General features: G+C 45.9%; 1 protein-coding gene across 10 annotated transcripts in view; it reads right to left on the bottom strand.

Annotated features, from left to right (window-relative positions):
- Window positions 1-20813, bottom strand: part of SNX18 (sorting nexin 18) — a 294655-nt gene that overhangs the window by 262834 nt on the left and 11008 nt on the right. For 2 of the 10 annotated variants that reach the window (XR_011382048.2, XM_008262203.5), the window contains exon 2: window positions 6307-9024. The exons of 7 other annotated variants lie outside the window; for them this stretch is intronic. Coding sequence is in view for 1 of the 3 variants with exons in the window: in XM_008262203.5 (XP_008260425.3) it covers window positions 8771-9024 (254 nt within the window). In the remaining 2 variants the exon portion in view is untranslated. Of the gene's footprint in view, window positions 1-6306; window positions 9025-9117; window positions 9157-20813 lie in introns of those variants that run through there. One more of the 10 variants, XR_016220189.1, reaches the window with a different exon arrangement.

The following is a 20813-nucleotide window of genomic DNA, read 5'->3' as shown; positions in this document are numbered from 1 at the left end:
GCAAGAGAAAGGTTTTTGATTCAGAAAACAAAAGAGGGGCAAGCACTGGGGCGCAGCAGGTCAAGCCACCACCTGTGATGCCCACATCCCATACTGGAGTGCCCATTCAAGTTCCGGCTACTTGGCTTGGCATTCAGCCACCCAAATGAGACGAGGACGGAGTTCCAGGCTCTTGGCTTCTGCCTGGCCTAGACACAACCACTGTGGGCATTTAGGGAGTGAACCAGTGGATAAAAGATCTCCCTCTCTCCCTGTTACTCTGCCTTTCAAATACATTAGCATTTTTTAAAAGACCAACAATGTGTACAATATAATGTGGTCACAGCTGTCTTTACAGGCTACACATTCTCTTAACAGTACACCCCCTAATGCTGTTGACTTTCAACAAAGAGTAACACTAGGAAAATTAGCTTCATCTGATTGTGGTGAGTCCACTGTCTGCACACGATTGTTCTTGGGCCTTGTAGTTTGCTCACTGGTCTCAAAAGGGCTGGCACAGAGCTTTAGCTCCATCCACCTTTTGACACACTTCTGTAAATAAGATTATCTTCAGATGTGTTTTAAATAGTAAATACACCCAACCATTTAAATTCAAAAGATATAATAGGGTATAAGGTAAAAGTCTCCCTCCTACCCTTGCTTCACAGTTGCTAGCACCAAAAACAAACCATGTCACCTTACTCCCAGCTTCTTGCATTTACTTTCCTAAGTAATCCACACATGTATAACATATGTAGTTTTCTTCAAAGAGTAGCATACGAAATATCATTCTGCCTCCCTCTTTTCTTTTCCTTGGGAAAATTCTCTATTGGCATATAGGGAGCTTTCTCACCTTGCTTTTCAATGACCAGTATCTATATTTCTCAACCCTATGAAATTTATGAGGCCACTTGTCAACAGGAGCACCTAAAAGGTCAAGTTTTCTTCACATGGCTTCTAGAATTGGAGCCATCAAACATCACCATTTGTCAAGCAGTTCCTTTTCTCTGAAATTACTTTTTCTCAAAGTGCCTTGGTTCCCGCAGAGAACACAGACTTAAGGACTTCACACTCATGGGGTTATAGCCTTGTAATGGGTATGCAGTTAGCACCTTGCTCCATTTGGCTGACAACAGAACTCACAAAGGCCAAGAGCTATCGAAGTAATTTCAGATGTAGACTCGGGGCACCCATGGATCCACTGAAGCCAAATCTAACTTGTTAAACACTAAACTGCACTCTGATTTTTTTTTTTTTATTAAAGGCAAGTTTCGCCTCAAGGGAACCATTTTGAGTCAAACACCAAAAGTTGTATTTTCTAAAACTCTGAGTTTGGGCGACAGGGGAATGAATGAATCATCTAATCACAAATTTGGCCTTCACTGATATTTGATTCAGGCCTGGCCGCTCCGAAGACCACCCACAGGCATGAACTCCAGCTTCCTAGTTGCATGGACTCTCATCCACCCTCCCGGGCAGGCCAGAGCCCGGAGCAGGCTGCCCCTTTGTCCCAGGCCTCAAGCACATAATTTTAAGATGTGAAAGAGGCCGGCACCGCGGCTCAACAGGCTAATCCTCCGCCTAGCAGCGCCGGCACACCGGGTTCTAGTCCTGGTAAGGGCGCCAGATTCTGTCCCAGTTGCCTCTCTTCCAGGCCAGCTCTCTGCTGTGGCCCAGGAGTGCAGTGGAGGATGGCCCTGCACCCCATGGGAGACCAGGAGAAGCACCTGGCTCCTGCCTTCGGATCAGCGCGGTGCGCCAGCGAAGCATGCCGGCCGCGGCGGCCATTGGAGGGTGAACCAACGGCAAAAGGAAGACCTTTCTCTCTGTCTCTCTCACTGTCCACTCTGCCTGGTAAAAAAAAAAAAAAAAAAAAAAAAAAAGATGTGAAAGAACACACAAAAAACACAATATCTGTTAGGTGAATCAAAGCCAAATCCTGAGCTGTCCTATCAGACACTCCTGGCTGGAGCTATGCACCAACTTCCTGAACATAAAAAGGATCTTCAAAAAATTCACAGGAAACACAAAGGATGGAAAAATTATGCATAGATTTCCAAACTTTTTTGTTATGGTATTTTATTGAAATCCTTTAGACAAAGCCAGTTATTTGTAGAAGACAAAGTCAATGCAAGCTTTCCAGTTGACACATAAAGGCCCCAGAATTTTTTTTTTTTTTTTTTGCATTTGCTGACAGCTGCTCAGGAGGCTGTAAGTGCCCCGCATCAGTTAGAGGCCATCCTTTTGTCAGCAAATCCATTGCCAGAGAGAAAGGGCTTGCTCCCCACAGATAGTCTGAGGATGAAGTAGCATCCCAGCCATCCCAACACTGTGTCTCTTAAGACATAGCTTGTAAACCTTAGGCCTTCGGAACCTTTGTGAAGAGACGCTGTCCCTGGCTGGGCCTCCAGACCCCCATCCTCTCTGCTCACTGATACACTGCCCAAAGCCTTACTCCTCGTGATGAAATAAGACACAAAACCTAGTAACTGAGTCCTCCAGCCACCACCTGCATTTTCCACGGACTGTTCCAAGACCCCTCAGGCCTTGAGGACCAAGGAGGCCTCTCAGTGACAGGGGGCTATCGCTGGAGAGTGGAGCCCCTGTCCACTCCAGTGGACAGCAGAAAATTGGGCAGAACAGCAGGGGCTGGGAGCTGGAATGTGGTTTGCTCCAGGAAGCCCTGCCTACCTGGAACCCAAGTGTGGATTCCTTAATTTCCATAGCACAACAGACAAGGAGGTTCCTGTGACTTAAATCCTTCATTGCACCTTTTCTCAGTCACTGAGGGTCTTCATGGTGTCCCTGCTTTTGTCATGCCTTGAGCTCAGAGATTTTCCTCTGCTATTCGATTCTCACAAACCTTGAATTTTCGAATGTCTGTGAAGGGGAAAGTGAAATGAATAGCCCAGGGTCACACAATGGTTGGGAATATGGCTATCATACCTTAAGTACCTAGTTCTGGAATTATTAACAATTCCCAAGTGTGTTATGTACAGGGCGTATTGCAAAAGTTAATGACTTTACATGGTAGGTAAGCGAACACCCTCAACAATCCAATAAAATCTAAGTAGGCCTACCATACGACTGAGGAAACTGAGGCTCAGCAACAGGTGAACTGCCTGAGTTCATAGAGTGCAGACAGTGGGCTGGGACCAGGTCTCTGGTTGCAAAGCATTGCCTTTCTCACTGCCGTCAGCTTGCACAAGTCCAGCAACGCCGCATTCTGTCCAAAGACTGAAATCTTACACCACTAGAAAAATAAGGTCCAACGCACCTGGCCATTTTGGAGATCATTTCCAGGGTGGACCGATGGGACACACAGCAACAACACGACACATATCTTGACTGTTTGAGCCCCTTGAAGGTGGCTTCATACAGACAACTGGCCTCACCCTTGGAACACTTCGGGTCCAGTCTATCCAGTGAGGCTGGACTACCCTTTAAGGCAGGCTGGCTAACATGGCAGTTTGAGGAGCTCCATCTCTGCTACAGGAGTAATGGGATTGGGATATCCTGGGATCAAGGATGAGCGGGAAGACGTTGAGATGCCTGGAAAGGCCATAGCCATGAACCCATCCTTTATTAACTATCCCTACACATCAGAGGCCCGGGACCGGGGTGACCAGGCCTGCTTTCTACTACTGAGTGCCTCAGTTTCTGACCCTGGAGACCTAGCACAGCAGTGTTTTTCTCTATCCTACCCTAGCATCACTTCTCAGATTCACCAGAGCTTACCACTTGGGAATTCCCTATTGCTCCTATCTGAGACCAGGAAGAAATGGATACTGCTAGTCCTGACTTTGGTCACCAGAAATTAAACCTGTGGTTCTGTCAAGGCTCTTATTATTTTTTAAAATCTGAAAGGCAGAATGGAGAGAGAGAGAGAGATCTTCCACCCACTGGTTCATTTACCAAATGGTTGTGGCTAGGGCTGGGTCTGGATCAGATGGAAATCAGAACCCAGAACTCTCTCTGGGTCTCCCATGTGGGTGGCAGGGGGCCCAAGGATTCAGGCCATCTTCTGCCTGTTTCCCAGGCACATGAGCAGGGAGCTGGATCAGAATTGGAACAGCCTAGACTCGAACCAGTACTCACATAGGATGCTATGTGAGTATGTCAGCCCTGCCAAGAGTCTTCATGTGGCAACTGAAATGTACTTACACATACATGGAGATGGGAGTGGAACAGCACCAGAAGGTCCCAGCTGGCAGGCAGCCCGGTCTCCAGCAGCCTGTCACCAGCTCTTCCTGCTAAGAGACAAAGCTGCTGGGCTCAGCAGTGGCTCTCCTGCTTCCCAGCAACAATGGGTGCAAAGAGATTCTGAGAGGCTCCCTTTGCAGCTGTGTGCCCCCAGTGCACAGAGAACGACAGGATCCCTATCAGTCCAGCAGTGGACTGTGGTCAGGCGAGTTCTGAAAAGCAGGGAGATGGCATCCAGTATAATCCAGTTTAAAAAGAACAGACTTAAGCCACATCTCAAGTTGGATCTCAGCATCATCACTCAATTTGTGTGAACTTGGGTAAAAGGTATTAGATCCAATTTTAACTTTTCTATAAACTGGACACTGGACACGTGTGTGGCACAGCTTGCTGAATCGTTGCTTGGAATGGCAGCATCTCATACCAGAGTGCCTAGGTTTGAGTCCTTCTGCTTCGGATCCAGCTTCCTGCTAACACACATGCGGGGAGGCAGCAGATGATGGTTCAAGTGCGTGGGCGCCATCCAAGAGAGCTAGATGGAGGTGCAGGCTCCTGGCTTCAGCCTGGCCCAGCTATGGCTGCAGGGAGCATTTGGGAAGTGAACCAGTGTAAGGAAGATGTCTGTATCTTTGTCTTTCAAATAAAATGAAAACTTTATATTTAAGCTGGACATGAAATACTTCTCCTAGCTTGTTGTGAGGGTTATCAGGTAAAGCTCATGTTAGAGAGGCAGCAACCGCTCCTTTCTTTCCGTGCACACTCTAAGAGAACATCTCCTTTTCATAGTCTTCCCAGACCATGAATGATCCGTGCAGCTTGGAACAAGCATCCACACTGATCCAAGCAGATCTGTGAACTGAACAACGGCTTGGGCTATTGAGAGATACTGGAAGGGGCCACGAAAGCCAGACCACCAGGAGATAAAAGGGTGTAAGGATCAAGTATCAGGGGACATCACCCAACCAAGGTGCAAGCTGGATTCCAGATGATGCTTTGGCCCCTTGTGGAATGCACCAGGTCACAGTTAGGCTTATGCAAGGTCAAGGCTGGCCCGATTCTGGCAACAAACAGAATGTGTGGAGAACTTTACTCAAGTACCTACGATGCACTGGGATTGGGCTCATGGTAACTTATGGCAAAACACCTCACAGGTGACTGCTCTATGCTGAATTACTGATGCACCTAACTCAAGCAGAGATTCCACAGGGACCACTTAACACACTCATGGTTTTAAATTTATCAAAATAGCTATACAGCTTCAATGTGTTTCAAAGGAACTATTTACATGGCCACTAGAGATGGGAGCTGAAGACAGAGAACTTGCTCTTCTTTTGTGTGTCAGTCTCACATTAAATAAATGCCTCCTTGACGAATGGAGAAAAAATTATAATATCCCATTGCAGCCTAGAAATAAAGCAACCTTTGTTTATTTTTTTAAAAGACATACACAGCTGATCTGTGCTAATCATAACATTCTGAAGAAAATAAAAACAATATCCAACATTTCTAGCCAATAAATAAATAATACCCTGTTTTACTTATTCTGTTAGCCCAAGAAAAAGTGGGAAAATGAGAAAACTAGATAATGCATACGGATTTAAAGGTATCAGACATGGTGTTTCATTCTGAAAAAAGGAAGACATAGATGGGGAAAAATGGCCAACACAATGACTAATGAATGACATTTAGAGGTTTACACAAAAGCTTTGCAAACTTGACAGATCAGAACATTTTTCAAGTCTCTAATTATGAGAACAGCAGCACAATGTAAGACAATGGAAATTCTCCATTTAAAACTCTGCTGTGTTATTAGGAGTAAATGTGAGACAACCATCAGCGAAGATCCAGAAAATCCAGATTCCTGTGATATTTGAGTCTATGTGCACTGGCTTTAAGTTTCATGTTCCCTCATGCTAGGTGTGAATTGTACCTTCAGCTACAACAACCTGCAAGCGTAATGGACTACAGTGGCTGGCTATAGAACCAGGCTCACTGCATTACAGCTACAGCACATCATCAACTCCATCTGTCATTAAAATACCCAAAGCAGGCTCAGGTACAGTGCACTCTCACGTTACAAACACATTGCACACCAGAATCACAAAGTACAGAAATAAAGACAAATTATGGCATGAAGGGTATGATACTTTATTTAAAAAAAAAATCTGTCCCACACTGATCACCCTGACCAGCACTCACATGATAATGGCTTTTCTCTTGGGTATTAACATTGCAGTATTTTTATATACTGAAATGTTTCAATAGGACCAAGAACGTTAGAGGGTAAAGATCTTAGATGAAAATGAACACTAATAATTCTGGTGTCCTACCCAGCAGAATTAATTTAACCCCTTGTGAATCAGTGGCATTGTAACGGCAAGTAGTTATGAAGAAACTCCATTCTCTTAGAAGTAGGCAGTGTGACTGTTTACTTCCTTGTACTTTCATTTTTATGTTTTTCAAACTTAAGCTATGTCCACCCTGGCTAAAGCACATACAGGACACCTCAAATAACTTCCATGCTACCATTGCACAAATTTACTGATTTTACTAAAAAAAGGAAAAAAAAAAAGAGAGAAGAGAAAAAAAAAATCAAACTGCCATCAAAAGAACAAGGCATATAAAAGTGACTTTCAAATCATTGGAAAAGTATAGTGCTTACTTGTCCCGTACAGACTCAAACTTAGATTAAATGCTATAATTATAACCTCCAAATTTCTGCAATAAAATTAATATTTTTATGTATCAGTTTTGTTTATAGAACTATCTTTTGCAACAGATGAAAAACATTATTTTAGAGAACGACATATTTGGTGACAGTTGCACGTATCTGTAGTAAAGACATAGCCACGTGATGTGAAATCTGGCTCTCAGTAAGCTAAGGTACAAAATTTTGACCAATGCTCAAGATTACAATAATTTGATCTGAAAAATCCAACCCATGAGATTCCTTTTTCAAAAGAGCAAATGTGCTGTTGAGTAATTGTTCCAGTAACCTTTCCCTGTCGTGACTACCCGCAGATGGAACCCCTTCCGGTCTCATCACCACTCACCAACAGCTCAGGCTAACCCCTTTACTTCTGGGTCACCATTTCAGTACCCAGGAGTTTCTGAGGCAGCGGAAGATCAACTTTATAGAAACAGTACATACTTGAACCTTTCAGTGACAGTTCTGAAATCTGTAAACTCAAGAATCACATTATTAAGCTCAGCAACTATAAAAAAAAAAATTGAGATTCTGGTACGTCAAGCCAGCAATCTCTTTGTGCTTTTTAACTTAAGCTGCTTTTGAATCTTTTTGGTATTTATCAGCCATTTATATTTCCCTTGAAACAGTAAAAGAATATATTTAAAATAATTTTTAAGGGTAAAAGTCCTGCGGGGTGGGGGCTTAGGAATACTATTTAAAACACATTATAAATCATTATTTTTTTTCCTTCAGCATCTGGAATAGTAGAAATTATTTCTGGTCCCTCCTTAGATCAACCAACACCACTTTGCATCACATATAACACTGAAATTTACAGACATCCCTGAAAGTTTTTGATTAAGTAAACAAGTGAATCACAGTGGAGTCTCAATCAGTTAACAGTGTAGATCCATTAAAAAAAGAAAACTGAGTATTAAATCTTCAATCTAAAAAAAGAGAAAAAAAAAGAAAAACCAAACCCATCCAAGAACTGAAACCGAGTGTGTGTTGTCACTGATCCTGTACTTGCATCCTCTGATTGATCAGACTCCTCCTCTGCCTGTCGCAAAACAAGTCTGCTGAAATCTTCACGCCAAGTTCTCAGGACACCTGTGTGAAGAGGCTATGCTACTGTCGCGTCTACGGGAAGATGGTGGCAGGTGGCACCGTGTCTTCCCTAATGGATTTCGCACCCAAAGATGAACTTCAAGTCTCCCTCCTCAGCACTCACCAGCATCTTAGCAGGAGATAACGCTTGCTGTGCAAATTGATGACAGCTGATCCTCCCATCCCAACCCCACCGCCAACATGAGGTTATCATCAGTTTGTCATTGTATGCACTGGTCTTTCACTCTTTCAATCAGAGACGATGTGGCTTACTTAAAAAGGGGAGGTTTGGGGGGAGAAAAGAAAAACCAAGAGTCTAAAGGCACAAAGTCGCATAGCTGCTCTAGTTGGAGTTTGTAAACAGAGAATAGGTTGAATTTAGGTAATCCCAATCTATGAGAGTAAAAAGGCATCCGCAGCAGGCTTGGATCCAGCCAGCTTCTTTGAGACCCTTCATGGGTTTTGAGGTCTACAAAGTATGCACTAAAATACCCATACTTGAAAAAGCAATAAGGCAAATAGTATAATCATTATTCCAAAAGTTACAATGGTAGTGTAGGCATACATAGTATAATTTAGTTACAATGCGTGGTACTGTTCCTATTATATAACCATATTAACTGTTTCTTTCCTACATAATTATATATTCAGCTGGGTTTCAGTTGAACACAAAACCATCCTTGTACCACCACTGATAGTTGGCAATAGCTCTTTGATAGCAGTTTTTATTCTGCTGAAGAATTATCCTTGAACTGGAAAAAAAAAAGAAGTCCACAATCCAATGTCCAGTCATTAAACACTATCATATTTGTGAAGAGCTTCTTCCAACTTCTGGGTCACTTTTTGGAAAAATATTATTTGCTGTTGTAAGAAATGCTGCATCTGTGATTTAAAGTCTCTTACTCGAATTTGATGGAAGTGGTGGATTTCAGCCAAAGTGGCAAAAGAAATAGTGTTACAGCGGTCCTGGATCCCGTCGGCCTTCTGGACTTCCATCTTCCCCTCCTCCACGTGGCGCCTACTCTCCTTCACTTTGGTAAGAGCTCCTGCAGTTAAAAACAATAACAAATTCAAACATACACACATATCCCAATGGCACCGCTACACATTAAACAGAATCCTGAGTTGTAAATACTCACCTGAACTGCTTTAAAGTCCTTTGGAATTTAAAGTGACGACTGTACATAATTCATTTAAAAAAAAAAAAAAAAAAGGACGGAATCTCACGGCTTCTGAAAACACCACATTGACCAAGTATCTATACTGGTATCAATATTGCCATATTGACCAAGTATCTGTAGTATTTCTCATCTCTTCCAAGTATAGATGCTCTTACTCAGACAATAAGCTGCAAGGAATTATCTTTAAAAAGACAAACTAAAAGCTGTGAGGCCATCATCACATTCACATATACTGAAGAGAGTTAGATATAAAATATCCACAGGCATATGGCACAGTGGTTAAGTCCCCACTTGGGACTCCCACATCTCATACTGGAGTACCAGGTTCCAGTCTTGGTGATCCAGCTTCCTGCTAATGTACACCCTGGGAGGCAGCAAGTAATGGCTCAAGTACTTGGGTCCCTGCCACCCACATGGGAGACCAAGCTCCTGGCTTCAGACTGGCCCTGCCTTGGATGTTGCAGACATTTGGGGAGTGAACAGGCAGATGGACGATCTCCCTCTGCCTTTCAAACATAATGAAAATAAATCCTTTAACTAAAAATGTTTTCAAAACCCCATGAAGGATCCAAACCCACTTCCTCAGCAAGTCCCACTGAGCGATTACTGTATCAGGCTCCTCAAGAGCCAGCCTCTGAAACATGTGAGTAGTGACTCAGGTTATGTTTTGGAAACTATGTCAGGGTCATGGAGGGTGCCTGGCATACATCACCAGCCTCCAATTAGAGGCTGTACTTCTCCAGGCTTCTCCAGGCCGGCAAAAGGCCCATGTGTTGTTCCTCCAGACTAAATGCGGAGCTGTGGTGCTCGGGACCCAGAGGGCCTGGTGATGCAGACAGAGAGCTCGGCACACGCGCCTGGTTCTGACCCCATCTTCTGTCAGGACACCCACACCCAGAGCCTGCAGCAGGAAGAATTCGCCACTTCTTCCCCAGGGGCCACAAGGATCAGTGGGTTTGAAATCTGTCCTCATGATGACTTAGAATGGCACTAGAAGAGGGCTAGCCTTTCATCTGGGGGTGGGCACCAGTCGTCCTGGCCGGGCTGCTTGAGGGTGGCCTCTCGCAGAAGCATGGTCATTTGAGGACACAGAAGGCTGAGGGTGTTTAGGGTAGGAAATGGATTAGTCATGGGTTACTGGGAAGCTTCGATCACATGAACACAGCCAGCGTAGGAATGCAAACTTCCCAACTCCATGTAGCGCCCACTCTTACTAAATCAGACTAAAAGATGAGTGGGCAGAAAGAAACAGGACACCCAGGAGGGCAGCCTGGGAACACCCACTCCACAGGAAAGCAAGGCAGCCAGTGTGGAGGAGGAAGGAGCAAGAAAGCTTTGCTTCAGCGACGCTCAGTTTTACCTAAAGATGAAAGGGAGATGTCCTGTTTCTGCATTTCCTCAAATCTCCTTCAGGATATCGGAGGGGTGACCCGGTGGCTCAGCAGCCAAGCAACCACTTGCGATCCCCACATCCCATACTGGAGTGCCTGGTTCAGGTCCCGGCTCCACTTCTGATTCCATTTCCTGCTAACACACACCCTGGGAGGCAGCAGGTGACAGCATATGCTTGGGTCCCTGTCACCTGCCAGAGACACGGATTGGGTTCTAGACTGAAGGCCGCCTGCTTGTGGATCCAATCAAAAAGAGCAAGACCTCTCCCCAGCAAGGAGAAGAAAAACCTCTTCTAACACATTTACCTTCATTCTATTTGTGCAAGTTTCACATTTTACTCACAGAAATAAAAGTCAAAATGACCCAAAAAGTCAAGACGACCCAAGAAAGTGGCAGAACTAAAGGACAAAAAAAATAAATAAATCTCAAAACATGAGACTGAAACTGGAAATTCTGAAATCCGTGGTTAAAAATGGCGACAAGAACAGGAAACTGAAACAAACAAAAAAACAAGATTTGACTAATTTTTCACCTGATTTTGATTGGAGGTACCCCAGGTAACAGGTGACTGGCATCACAGCAGAAAATACTCAGAGCGCCTGGGTCATACAGGCAGAAAGAACGGAAGAGCAGTCCATGGAGTAATAATACATGGCAGGCACTTTGCCTAGATGGTTTCCAACCCTCACTGCAACTTCACAATAGGCAGGGGCTGCCATTTATACAAGGACATCAAGGACGTGACCTTGAAGCCTGCAAGTGAGATGCCCAGGTGGGGTCCAAATGCGCCAATGACTTCAAAGCAAATACTACAAATATTTATAAAAGGAATCAGTGGCTGAACAGGCAAGAGTGGGCCTGGTGAGAGCAGGGTGCTGGAGGCCAGCTGCTGCCTCCTCTCCCAGCCTCCGTGGCCTCCCATACTCCCTTCTACCCCCCATGCACCTGTGCCTGCACCTTCCTTGCAAGGTCCCCAACTTTCATTTGCCCTGAGTCAGAAGACATGGTGAGTATGTAAAACCCCTCTCCAGGCTTCCCGGGAAGCTTCCCCCATCCTCCCTCTCCTCACGGGGCCCCTAAACCTCAGTTCATACAAGAGGAAATATGGGAACATATTTTTCCAATAGAAACATTGCAGGCATTGCTTAGATGTAAAATATTATTATTATTACAACTAGAATTTGGGTTTTCTTACAAATAGCTCTGTCCTCACAGTTGACCTGACAATTCTCAACTGGGAATTCTGTACACATTTCTAGACTTCATATCTTATCATATTTAGAATTTTTAAAGCACAGCAACTAAAGTGCCACTTGGGATGCCCATATCGTTATCAGAGTGCCTGGGCTCAAGTCCCAACTCTGCTTCTGATTCCTGCTTCCTGCTAATGCACACCCTGGGAGGCAGCAGTATTGGCTCAAGTTGTTGGGTCACTGGCACTCACATGAACTCCTGGCTTTGGCCTGGCCCAGCCCCAGCTGTTGCAGGCATTTGTAAAATGAACCAGCGGGTGGAAGATCTGTCTCTGTCTCTCTGCCTTTCAAACAAAATAAATATGCATTTTTTTAAAAAATTAAATTTTAAATATCAAGAGAAAAGCAAGAGCGAGATCCTAGTGAAGACCAGCAGGGGAGGACTGTGAGGCTGCAGAAGAAACTGCTAGGGCAGAGGTAGCTCAGCACAGGCTTGCTGCCTGCAGGATGGCTGAAAAATTAATCTGGAGCTGCTTAAGGAATCACGGCAGAGGCACAACACAGCCAGCTGCAGAGCTGTAACAAAGCACCGCATCTCTGCGAAGCATTCTCTCAGCCCTACTGCATTTTTTACCAAACCCCAGAGGAGTGGAAATAAAGGCTAAAAATGGTGCCCAGAATCCAATGAACAAGACCACACATTTTTATCATGGAATCAATACAAAAAACAGGCAAGGATTTCAAACGCTGTACTTTTTTAAGCAGCTAATTCAGGAGAACCCCGCCTCCCAGCAGGCCCCCAGCCCCTCATAAGCTTCACTGCCACCACATTGCTTTTCAAATGGAAAAGGGAAATAAGAGAATAGGGAGAACAATTAAACAATGAAGTCTGAGGCAAAAGCATCACTGTTAGAATAAACAAAATAGCACATAACACTCAGGTGGGGGCACCAATTTTAACAAATAAATAAATAAAAGGAGCCATCAGAGAATGTGGGGATGTGAGTCTATAGCTATAGAACTTTCTTGGGCTGAGACGGATATGAGTTGTACCTGGAACAACATGGGCATGACATTTTTATTACAGAAAGATGATGCAGGCAAGTATTAAATCCTGAGATTAAATAAGAAGGGGTTGACAACACAGAGCAGAGTGAATATATCCTTAAAAAATAAAACAAAGGGACTGGCGCTGTGACATAGAATAAGCCTCTTCCTGCAGTGTAGGCATCCCATATGGGCAATGGTGCAAGTCTTGGCTGCTCCACTTCTGATCCAGCTCCCAGCTAATGGGCCTAGAAAAGTGACAGAAGATGGCCCAAGTACTTGACCCCTGCATCCACATGGGAAACCCAGAAGCTCTTGGCTTCTGGCTTCAGCTTGGCCAGCTCCAGCCATTGTGGCCATTGGGGGAGTGAATCAGTGGATGGACGCTCTCTCTCTCGCTCTCTCTCACCCCCTCATCCCCCTGGCTCTCCTCTGTAATTCTGACTTTCAAATAAATAAATAAATCTTTAAAAAAATTTCAAGTAGCAACTGTCTGGTTCTGGGGAAAACACTGCTCACAAGCAGCTGACACATGGAGCTGTACTCCTTCCCCAAGTCACACAGCTGAAAATGAACTCCTCAGGTACGTCTAAAGGGCAGAAGTCAGTCTTACTGAAAGTGAGGTCACAGAGTTTAACCACATGGTTCACTGGGTCCCCAGCCAGACAAAAGTCACCCAGGAGGGTGTCCTTAGACACATTTCAGTCGCTTCATCCCCAGGGAACCAGGGCAAAGACACAAAGAGGGACGTGGATGAAGCCCCTGCTCCAAGTCTATTCCACAAAGATGAGGCGCAGGTGAGAACACAATTCACTATCTAGCTAGTTTGATGAATCATGAGGATTTCTCCCCAGCATGTCAAGTTCACTCAGGAACTACTAACGGCTGAGACTGTATCCCTGAAGGAGGAACAGGGCCTCCAGGCTGCCCCATCAGTCCACCCTGCAGGACTCCCTATAGGACAAGCAGAGCTGAGTGGACTCCCACATTTTATTTACTTTTTTAAGCTGAAAGGACCCTAGATGAGATTTTGGTACAATGAATTGCCCAAATGCTAATTCCTGACCCTACCACACCTCCTGGGTGCCAATCTGAATCCTTCCATTGGCATCCTCAGGCAGGAGACCCTCTTCCCACCTCATGGGCAAAAACTGGAAGTCAGTGTATTAAGTCTGGTGATGGGGCTAGCGCTGTGGTACTGCGGGTTAAGCTGACGCCTGCAGTGCCAGCATCCCATATGGGCACTGGTTCGAGTCCCGGCAGTCCCACTTCCAATCCAGCTCCCTGCTAATGTGCTTGGGAAAGCAGTGGAAGATGGCCCAAATGCCTGGGCCATCCCCCGTGGGAGATCCAGAAGAAGCTCCCAGCTTAAGCATGGTCCAGCCCTGGCCATTGCAGCCATTTGGGAAGCGAACCAGTGGATGGACAGAAGATCTCTCTCTCTCTCTCTCTCTCCCCCTTTCTCAGAAGTGAACCTGTGAATAGATCTCTAACTCTGCCTTTCAAATAAATAGAATAAATCCTTTTAAAAATTAAAATCATTAAAAAAAAAAAAAAGACGTGATGAGGACTCAACTCTGTCACTGTCTACCAAAGAGAGGATCCTTTTCTCCATATTTTGAGAAGTAAAAGGAAAACTAAACCAGTATTTTTGCTTTGCTTCAGGACCTGTTCACTATAAAATCTCCGACTGACTGTACACATGCAAAACTCAAAACAGGGCTCGATCCCACACTTCCTGCAGTTGCCCAGGCCCAAAAGAGGCACTCTGCCCCTTTCCCATCCCCAAACCCAGCTCCACATACATCCGAGGTCCTAAATGCACCACCACTTCTCTCCCACCTGTTTTCTTTGTGACTTACAAAGTTTCCAAACATGCTCAGGTTGGACAAAGCAAAGCAATAAACAATCACTGCTCTTGTATTATAAAATACACATGTACTCAATTTTAGAGGGATTACATTACTCATGTTTGCAATGAATACAAAACCAAACCAAACCAAACAAGGTTCACTAATAAAATTACCTTATGAGCTCAGAACCTGAGAGCCCTCATAGCAACGAATCAGCATCCAGGAAGTCAGCACCATGCTCAAAAGCATCCCAGTATTTACAGGGCGTGTCATTAAACCGGAGCCGCATCTTGCTGGCACCCTGTCCTCTCTGACCGGAGGAGAACAGACCCGGCGTCCTCTTTGCCTGGGTGCACCCCGCAGGCTAAGCGCTGGACTCCAGCATGCGCATGCGCACTGCCTTCCTCCGCGGCTCACTTTCCTGGAAACTTCTGACCCAGCGAAATGAGGCAGGGGAAAACCCATTCGTGCTGTTCAGCTCCTTCTACCCGGGCCAACCCAGGCTCCTCTGAAGGAGCTGTCTGGCTGCCTCCCAGGTCCCCCTCTCCCTGCCACCTCCTCGGCCCCGAAGGGCTTCCAGCCACTGCAATTGGTGCACCTTAACTCGGCTAAATCTCCGACTCTCAGCACGTGCTGCCCCCACACCAATTATTCAGAAGGCCCAGCACTAAAGGACAGGCATCCAAGGCCTACATTTTCTCCAGAAAATGCATAATAATAATACTAATTATTGTAATATTATATAATACATATTATTATTATTATTTTGGAATCACGAATGTGCCAAAAACACAGACTAGATGGCCTTTCCCCAGGAAACCAAAGTGGCTGAGTGGGAGACGAACAGGAGCTGGCCAGTCAAGCAGAAGCTGCTCACCACTGGACTCGGCCTGTTTTTCTTCATTCCCTGAGACAAGTAAAATGTAGAAAGAAAATGCTAATCGGAGATCTGGTGCATTTCTTATCTTCCCATCACTGTCCACACCCTCATCCTTCCCCGTTCCTCCCTTCGGCCTCCACCCACTCGCCTACCCTTCCTGTCTCTGCTCCTTTTTAGATTCTTCTAACCGGCAAAGGCCACCATGTGCCAGACACGGCCACCAGACCGCACTCTGCGCTGGGCGGCTCTCAATTCCTCTTTTCACCCTGGAGGATGGGCAGTCACGGCCCCTGTTGTTCGGGGTGCAAAGTGAAGGCTAGAGAAATGAAATCATCTGACTAGCGGTATCCAGCCTTCCCGTGACCCTAGGCCTGCCCATCGCAGGCAGTGCCCTCGTACGCAGCCTGACAGAGGCTGCCCTGCCAGTGCGGGCCTCAAAGCCCCAAGGCTCAGCCTCGGCCCGGAGCGCAGCGCAGCGCAGCCCAGCGCACCAGAGCAGCCGCCCTCGCGGAAGCCTGCAGCACACAGACCACTCCGGCTCTGAGAGGCTTCATTCCCTCCGCAGATCACACCACCCGCATGCAGACTGGAGCAGACTGATACACTCTGAGCAAACACTCATCCTGACCTCAAGGCAGCGAAAGCAACTTTTTGGAGCGCTCAAGGTCCCTAAAGCCAAGAACTATCAAAGCAAATTAACTGAAAACTCGGTCTTGATTCGGGAATGTAACAAGTAACAGAGCACTTCTGAACCATTGTACCAAGGAGGGCAGAGGGTCAAGACAAGGATCATAACTTACAAAAAAGAAAACTAGCTTATTATTTTAAAAAATTCAGGTCTTGTGGTGGGCATTTAGCCTAGCTGGTAAGAGACCCACGTGCCACACTGGAGTGCCTGGGTTGGGTATCTGGCTCCAGCGTCTTGGAGGTAGACCCCGGGAAGCCACCGTGTTGGATCAGACAGTTCGGTTGCTGCACTGGCATGGGAAACCTGGATTGAGTTCCTGTGCCCCTGTGCCGTGGCTTCAGCCCTGGCCCAGTCTTAGTCACTGCAGGAATTGGGGAGTAAACCACTGGACAGGAGTGTGCATGCTTTCTCTGTCATTCAAACAAATTAAATGAGAATTCAGGCCTCTAAGCTTGGTTTGGACCTGAAGTTGTAACTAATTTGTCCGAAGTAAAAGCCTTATTACATCCCAATTAAGTAGCCCTGAGAGCTTCAATCAGCAGTCACTTCATATGTAAGGACAGACTGACATTCAATACGAATGAAAACACTCACTGAGTGCATCTGTCTGAAAACATGCTCGCCAGGCACACATATCCACAGAGTGCACCTTGCCCCAAAAATGAAGAGGGGATTCACATAATGGTGTCTCCTGTGGCTCATTTGGTAAAACAAGCCATGGCTTGGTAGGAAATTTTACATATATGTGTATGTATAAGCGTTCCTGTGTTTCAGCCTACAATGAATATTAACTATGTGATAAAATTACTAGGGTGAGCATTTCAAGAGGCTTCTGTAAGGACAGTGTGTAATTCAGCAGTCTGGTTACAAGGGTGAAAATGTTGATTTGCCTAGCAAATACAGAAGACGACTTTAAAAGCTGAGACTAAGAAAAGAAAAGCACATACTATTACTTTTCTGAAAGACTTTATATCAGCAATGTTAATGAGGTAGAAATAACATACATGATGATGAACACACAATAAAACTTAAAGCACATTACTGATTTTGTAAGATAAAATCCGTAGAACGGTGTGACATTCAGAGAATGCAGCTGATGGCTGAGGACCATGGCGGAGAATGCCTCAGTCCCTGATTCTCTCGTGGCCTGGTGCGTGAGTGTGGATTATCGGTCTGCACACACGAATCAGGACGAGACACTCAGATGTATGCACGCTGCCAACACTTCAGGGCACCTTTGATATACCACAAAGGTCCTAGAGAGAAGAGGGATGGTTGGCAACTTTCTTTAATTAAGGCGAAATGTTGGTTTCTATTTTTCTAGGAAGACGAAGGAGAGAAGTTGAGAGAAATCTAAACTGAAGCTGTTACACAGACATGTCCCTCTATAAGGTCAGCAATAGTCCTGTGGCCCTGAGCCCAGGACCCTCCCAGGATCCTAGGCTGAGGGAAGGCACCTGATAGAGCCATAGGTAATGCATTTCATGCTTTCAAGAATTTTTTCTGGGGCCGGCACTGTGGTGTAGCAGGTAAAGCTGCTGCCTGTAGTGCTGGCATCCCAAATGGATGCTGGTTTGAGTCCCAGCTGCTCCACTTCCGATCCAGCTCTCTGCTATGGCCTGGGAAAGCAGTAGAACATGGCCCAAGTCGTTGGACCCCTGTACCCGCATGGGAGACCCAGAAGAAGTTCCGGGCTTTGGATCAGTGCAGCTCTGGCCATTGCAGCCATCTGGGGGAGTGAACAAGTGGATGGAAGACCTCTCTCACGCGCTCTCTCTCTGCCTCTCTGTAACTCTGCCTTTCAAATAAAATATATAGATCTTAAAAAAAAATTTTTTCCCAAATGTCTGGTTTTTAGGTGAAATATAAGCCCCGCTGGTCCAGACTGCTACATAAGCCATGTTGGGATTAGCTGGGCAGCAGTACTGCTTCATCCGTGGTGCCCACTGTGGCTACCACGAGTGGCCCCTCATAGCACTTGAGGACCACTAAGCTCTGTGGGCATTTCCTACCTTGGCTGCGCTAACCCCAAGAACAGCTCTCAGTCTGTGGTGTTCCCGCTTCCCTGCGTGGCATTCTCTGGCCACATGTGGACTTCCTTGTATGAGATCATAAAAATAACCAACAAAAAAACAAAACACCTGGAAACACAGTCAGTTTTAAAATAGTATGAAATATGAGTCATAAAACATGAAAGCTTAGCAATTACCCATGCCGGCACCTACTGGAATTTAAAGATGGTTTGCGATACACAACAGGTGGCTTTTGTGAAAATCACAAATAACTGAGCACAATAAAGGCCTAGACAACAGGCATTTTCTAAGATTCCCTTCAGCTCCATGCCTTCTCTTTTCCTCTGATCCTACTCTTCCTAGCCTGCCTATTTCTATGATGGGCGTCACTGCTTCCTATCACCTAAGCAATACACTTAAAGGCAACACGCTACTCCTTGGGAGAGCCAGCCCCTCACCACGTCGGGCTCCACCCCATCTAGCAGCAGTCTCAAAAGCACCTGCTAACAGCCTCTTTATCTCTGTACACATCTAACAGGAAGGACTTCCGAGAGCCTGCAAGTATTTAGCCCCCATAAGGTTTAAAAAGATGTAATGAATACAAAACACGCAGCACCATGCCTGCACATAGTGAATCCTCAAAATATATTAGCTATTCTAACATTAAGATACCACTCTTTAGTTCAAAGCCTTTAATAGCTGGTGACTGCCTAGAAAACAAAACGTTTTGATACAGAGAAATCTTCCATCTGCTGTTTCACTCCCTAGATGGCTACCATGGCCGGGGGGTTCACTCCCCAAATGGCCACCATAGCTGGGACTGGGCCAGGCCAAAGCCAGGAGTCAGGAGATTTTTCCAGGTTTCCCATGCCCGTGCAGAGGCCCAAGCACTTGGGTCAACTTCCACTGCTTTCCCAAGCACATTAACAGGGAGCTGGATTGGAAGTGGAACAGCCCAGTCTCAAATGGCTGCCCATATGGGATGTTGGTATTGCAGGTGGAGGCTTTACCCTCTACGCCACAATGCTGGCTCCAAAACTCAATTTTCACCCCTAGCATGCACGCTACTTATAGTCGTGTAAGGGGCACCAGTCCAAGTGACAGCACAAAAGGAGCTACAATTCTGACTCTCCTCCTTAGCTGTGTGATCCTAGAAATCACAACCTTCCCGAGCCTCAGTTTTCAGTCACCAAATGGGGATAACACCTCTTTCTAGGAGTGAAAAATGGTCCTGGGGGCGGGCACTGGAACCCTGCTCGAGAATGCCTGTATCCCATCTCGAGTGCCTGTGTATCGGTGCTGGCTCTTCCTCCAGTCCAGCTGCCTGTTAATGCGTGCCCTGAGAGGCAGCCATGATGGCTCAAGTACACGAGTCCCTTCCACCAGAACAGAGTCCCTGGCTTCCACCTGGCCCAGCCCTGGCCATTGCGGGCATTTGGGGGAGTAGACCAACACACAGGAACTGTCTCTGCCTCTCAATAAAAAGAAATAAAAGTTTAAAAGAGAGAGAAAACACAGAGACAGAACAGCAGGGAGACTGCCAAGAGACAAAGGAAACAGAGGGAGGTGGAGGTTGGTGTGATACACTGACAGACCAAAGAACATCAAGAAATGCCAGCAACCAGCAGCAGCCAGGAGAGGCAAGGGAGTGGTCTCTCTAGAGCCCGTGCAGGGAGACGTTCCTGCTAACACCCACTTGTCACACTTCCAGCTCTCTGAACCTAAAGAGTAAGTTTCTATGGTTCAGAATCACCTGGTCTGCGATCATTTGTCCTATCAGCCCTAGAAAATAATACAACAGCTAATCATGCTTAAAAACACTGGGAACTAACACCATACAGTACTAACACAGGTATGAATCTCACACAAGACGGCTGCGCCACAGAGCACCTGAGCAAGCAGGGGCTGAAAGACATCAGAGTGCCAAGCTGGCAGGAGCGCAAACCTCCCTGGCCCTTGCCCATCCAACAACCACCCTTCCTTCATGCTCAGGCCCAGAATTAGGACATAATGTAGCTGTTCAGCCCAACACTACCTGTCACACAGTAAGTACTCAACCGACAGTAACAATTACTATTCCCCTCACACATCCACTCCCCTAACCTGCCTATTCCCCTATCCTACCTCTCCAGCACAAGGGTCAACACACATTTTAAGGGCCAGATGATAATAATTAAAGTTTTCAAATTTTTTCAAAAAAGATTTATTTGAAAGGCAGAGTTACAGAGAGGGAGGGGAGGGAAAAGGGGGGAGGGAGGACAGAGAGAAAGAGAGATCTTCCATCTACTGCTTCACTCTCCAGATGGCTGCGAAAGCCAGGGATGACCAGGTTGAAGCTAGGAGCCTAGAACCCCATTTGAGTCTCCCACATGGGTGGCAGGGGTCCAGGTAGTTGGGCCATCTTCTGCTCCTGTCCCAGGCACATGAGCAGGGAGCTAGATAGAAAGTAAAGCATCCCTGATTCGAATGAGGGCTCATATGGGATGCCAGCATTGCAGGCAGCCCCAATATTTTAGATTTTTCAGGTCAAAAAGCAAAATCAGGGTCGTTATGCAGGTACTTATATAACCATTAATAATGGAATCATTT

The sequence above is a fragment of the Oryctolagus cuniculus genome, chromosome 14 (assembly GCF_051225735.1).
Source record: "Oryctolagus cuniculus isolate XC-2025 breed Fujian yellow rabbit chromosome 14, ASM5122573v1, whole genome shotgun sequence".
Classification (NCBI taxonomy): Eukaryota; Metazoa; Chordata; class Mammalia; order Lagomorpha; family Leporidae; genus Oryctolagus; species Oryctolagus cuniculus.
This window is presented reverse-complemented; position numbering and strand designations above follow the sequence as displayed.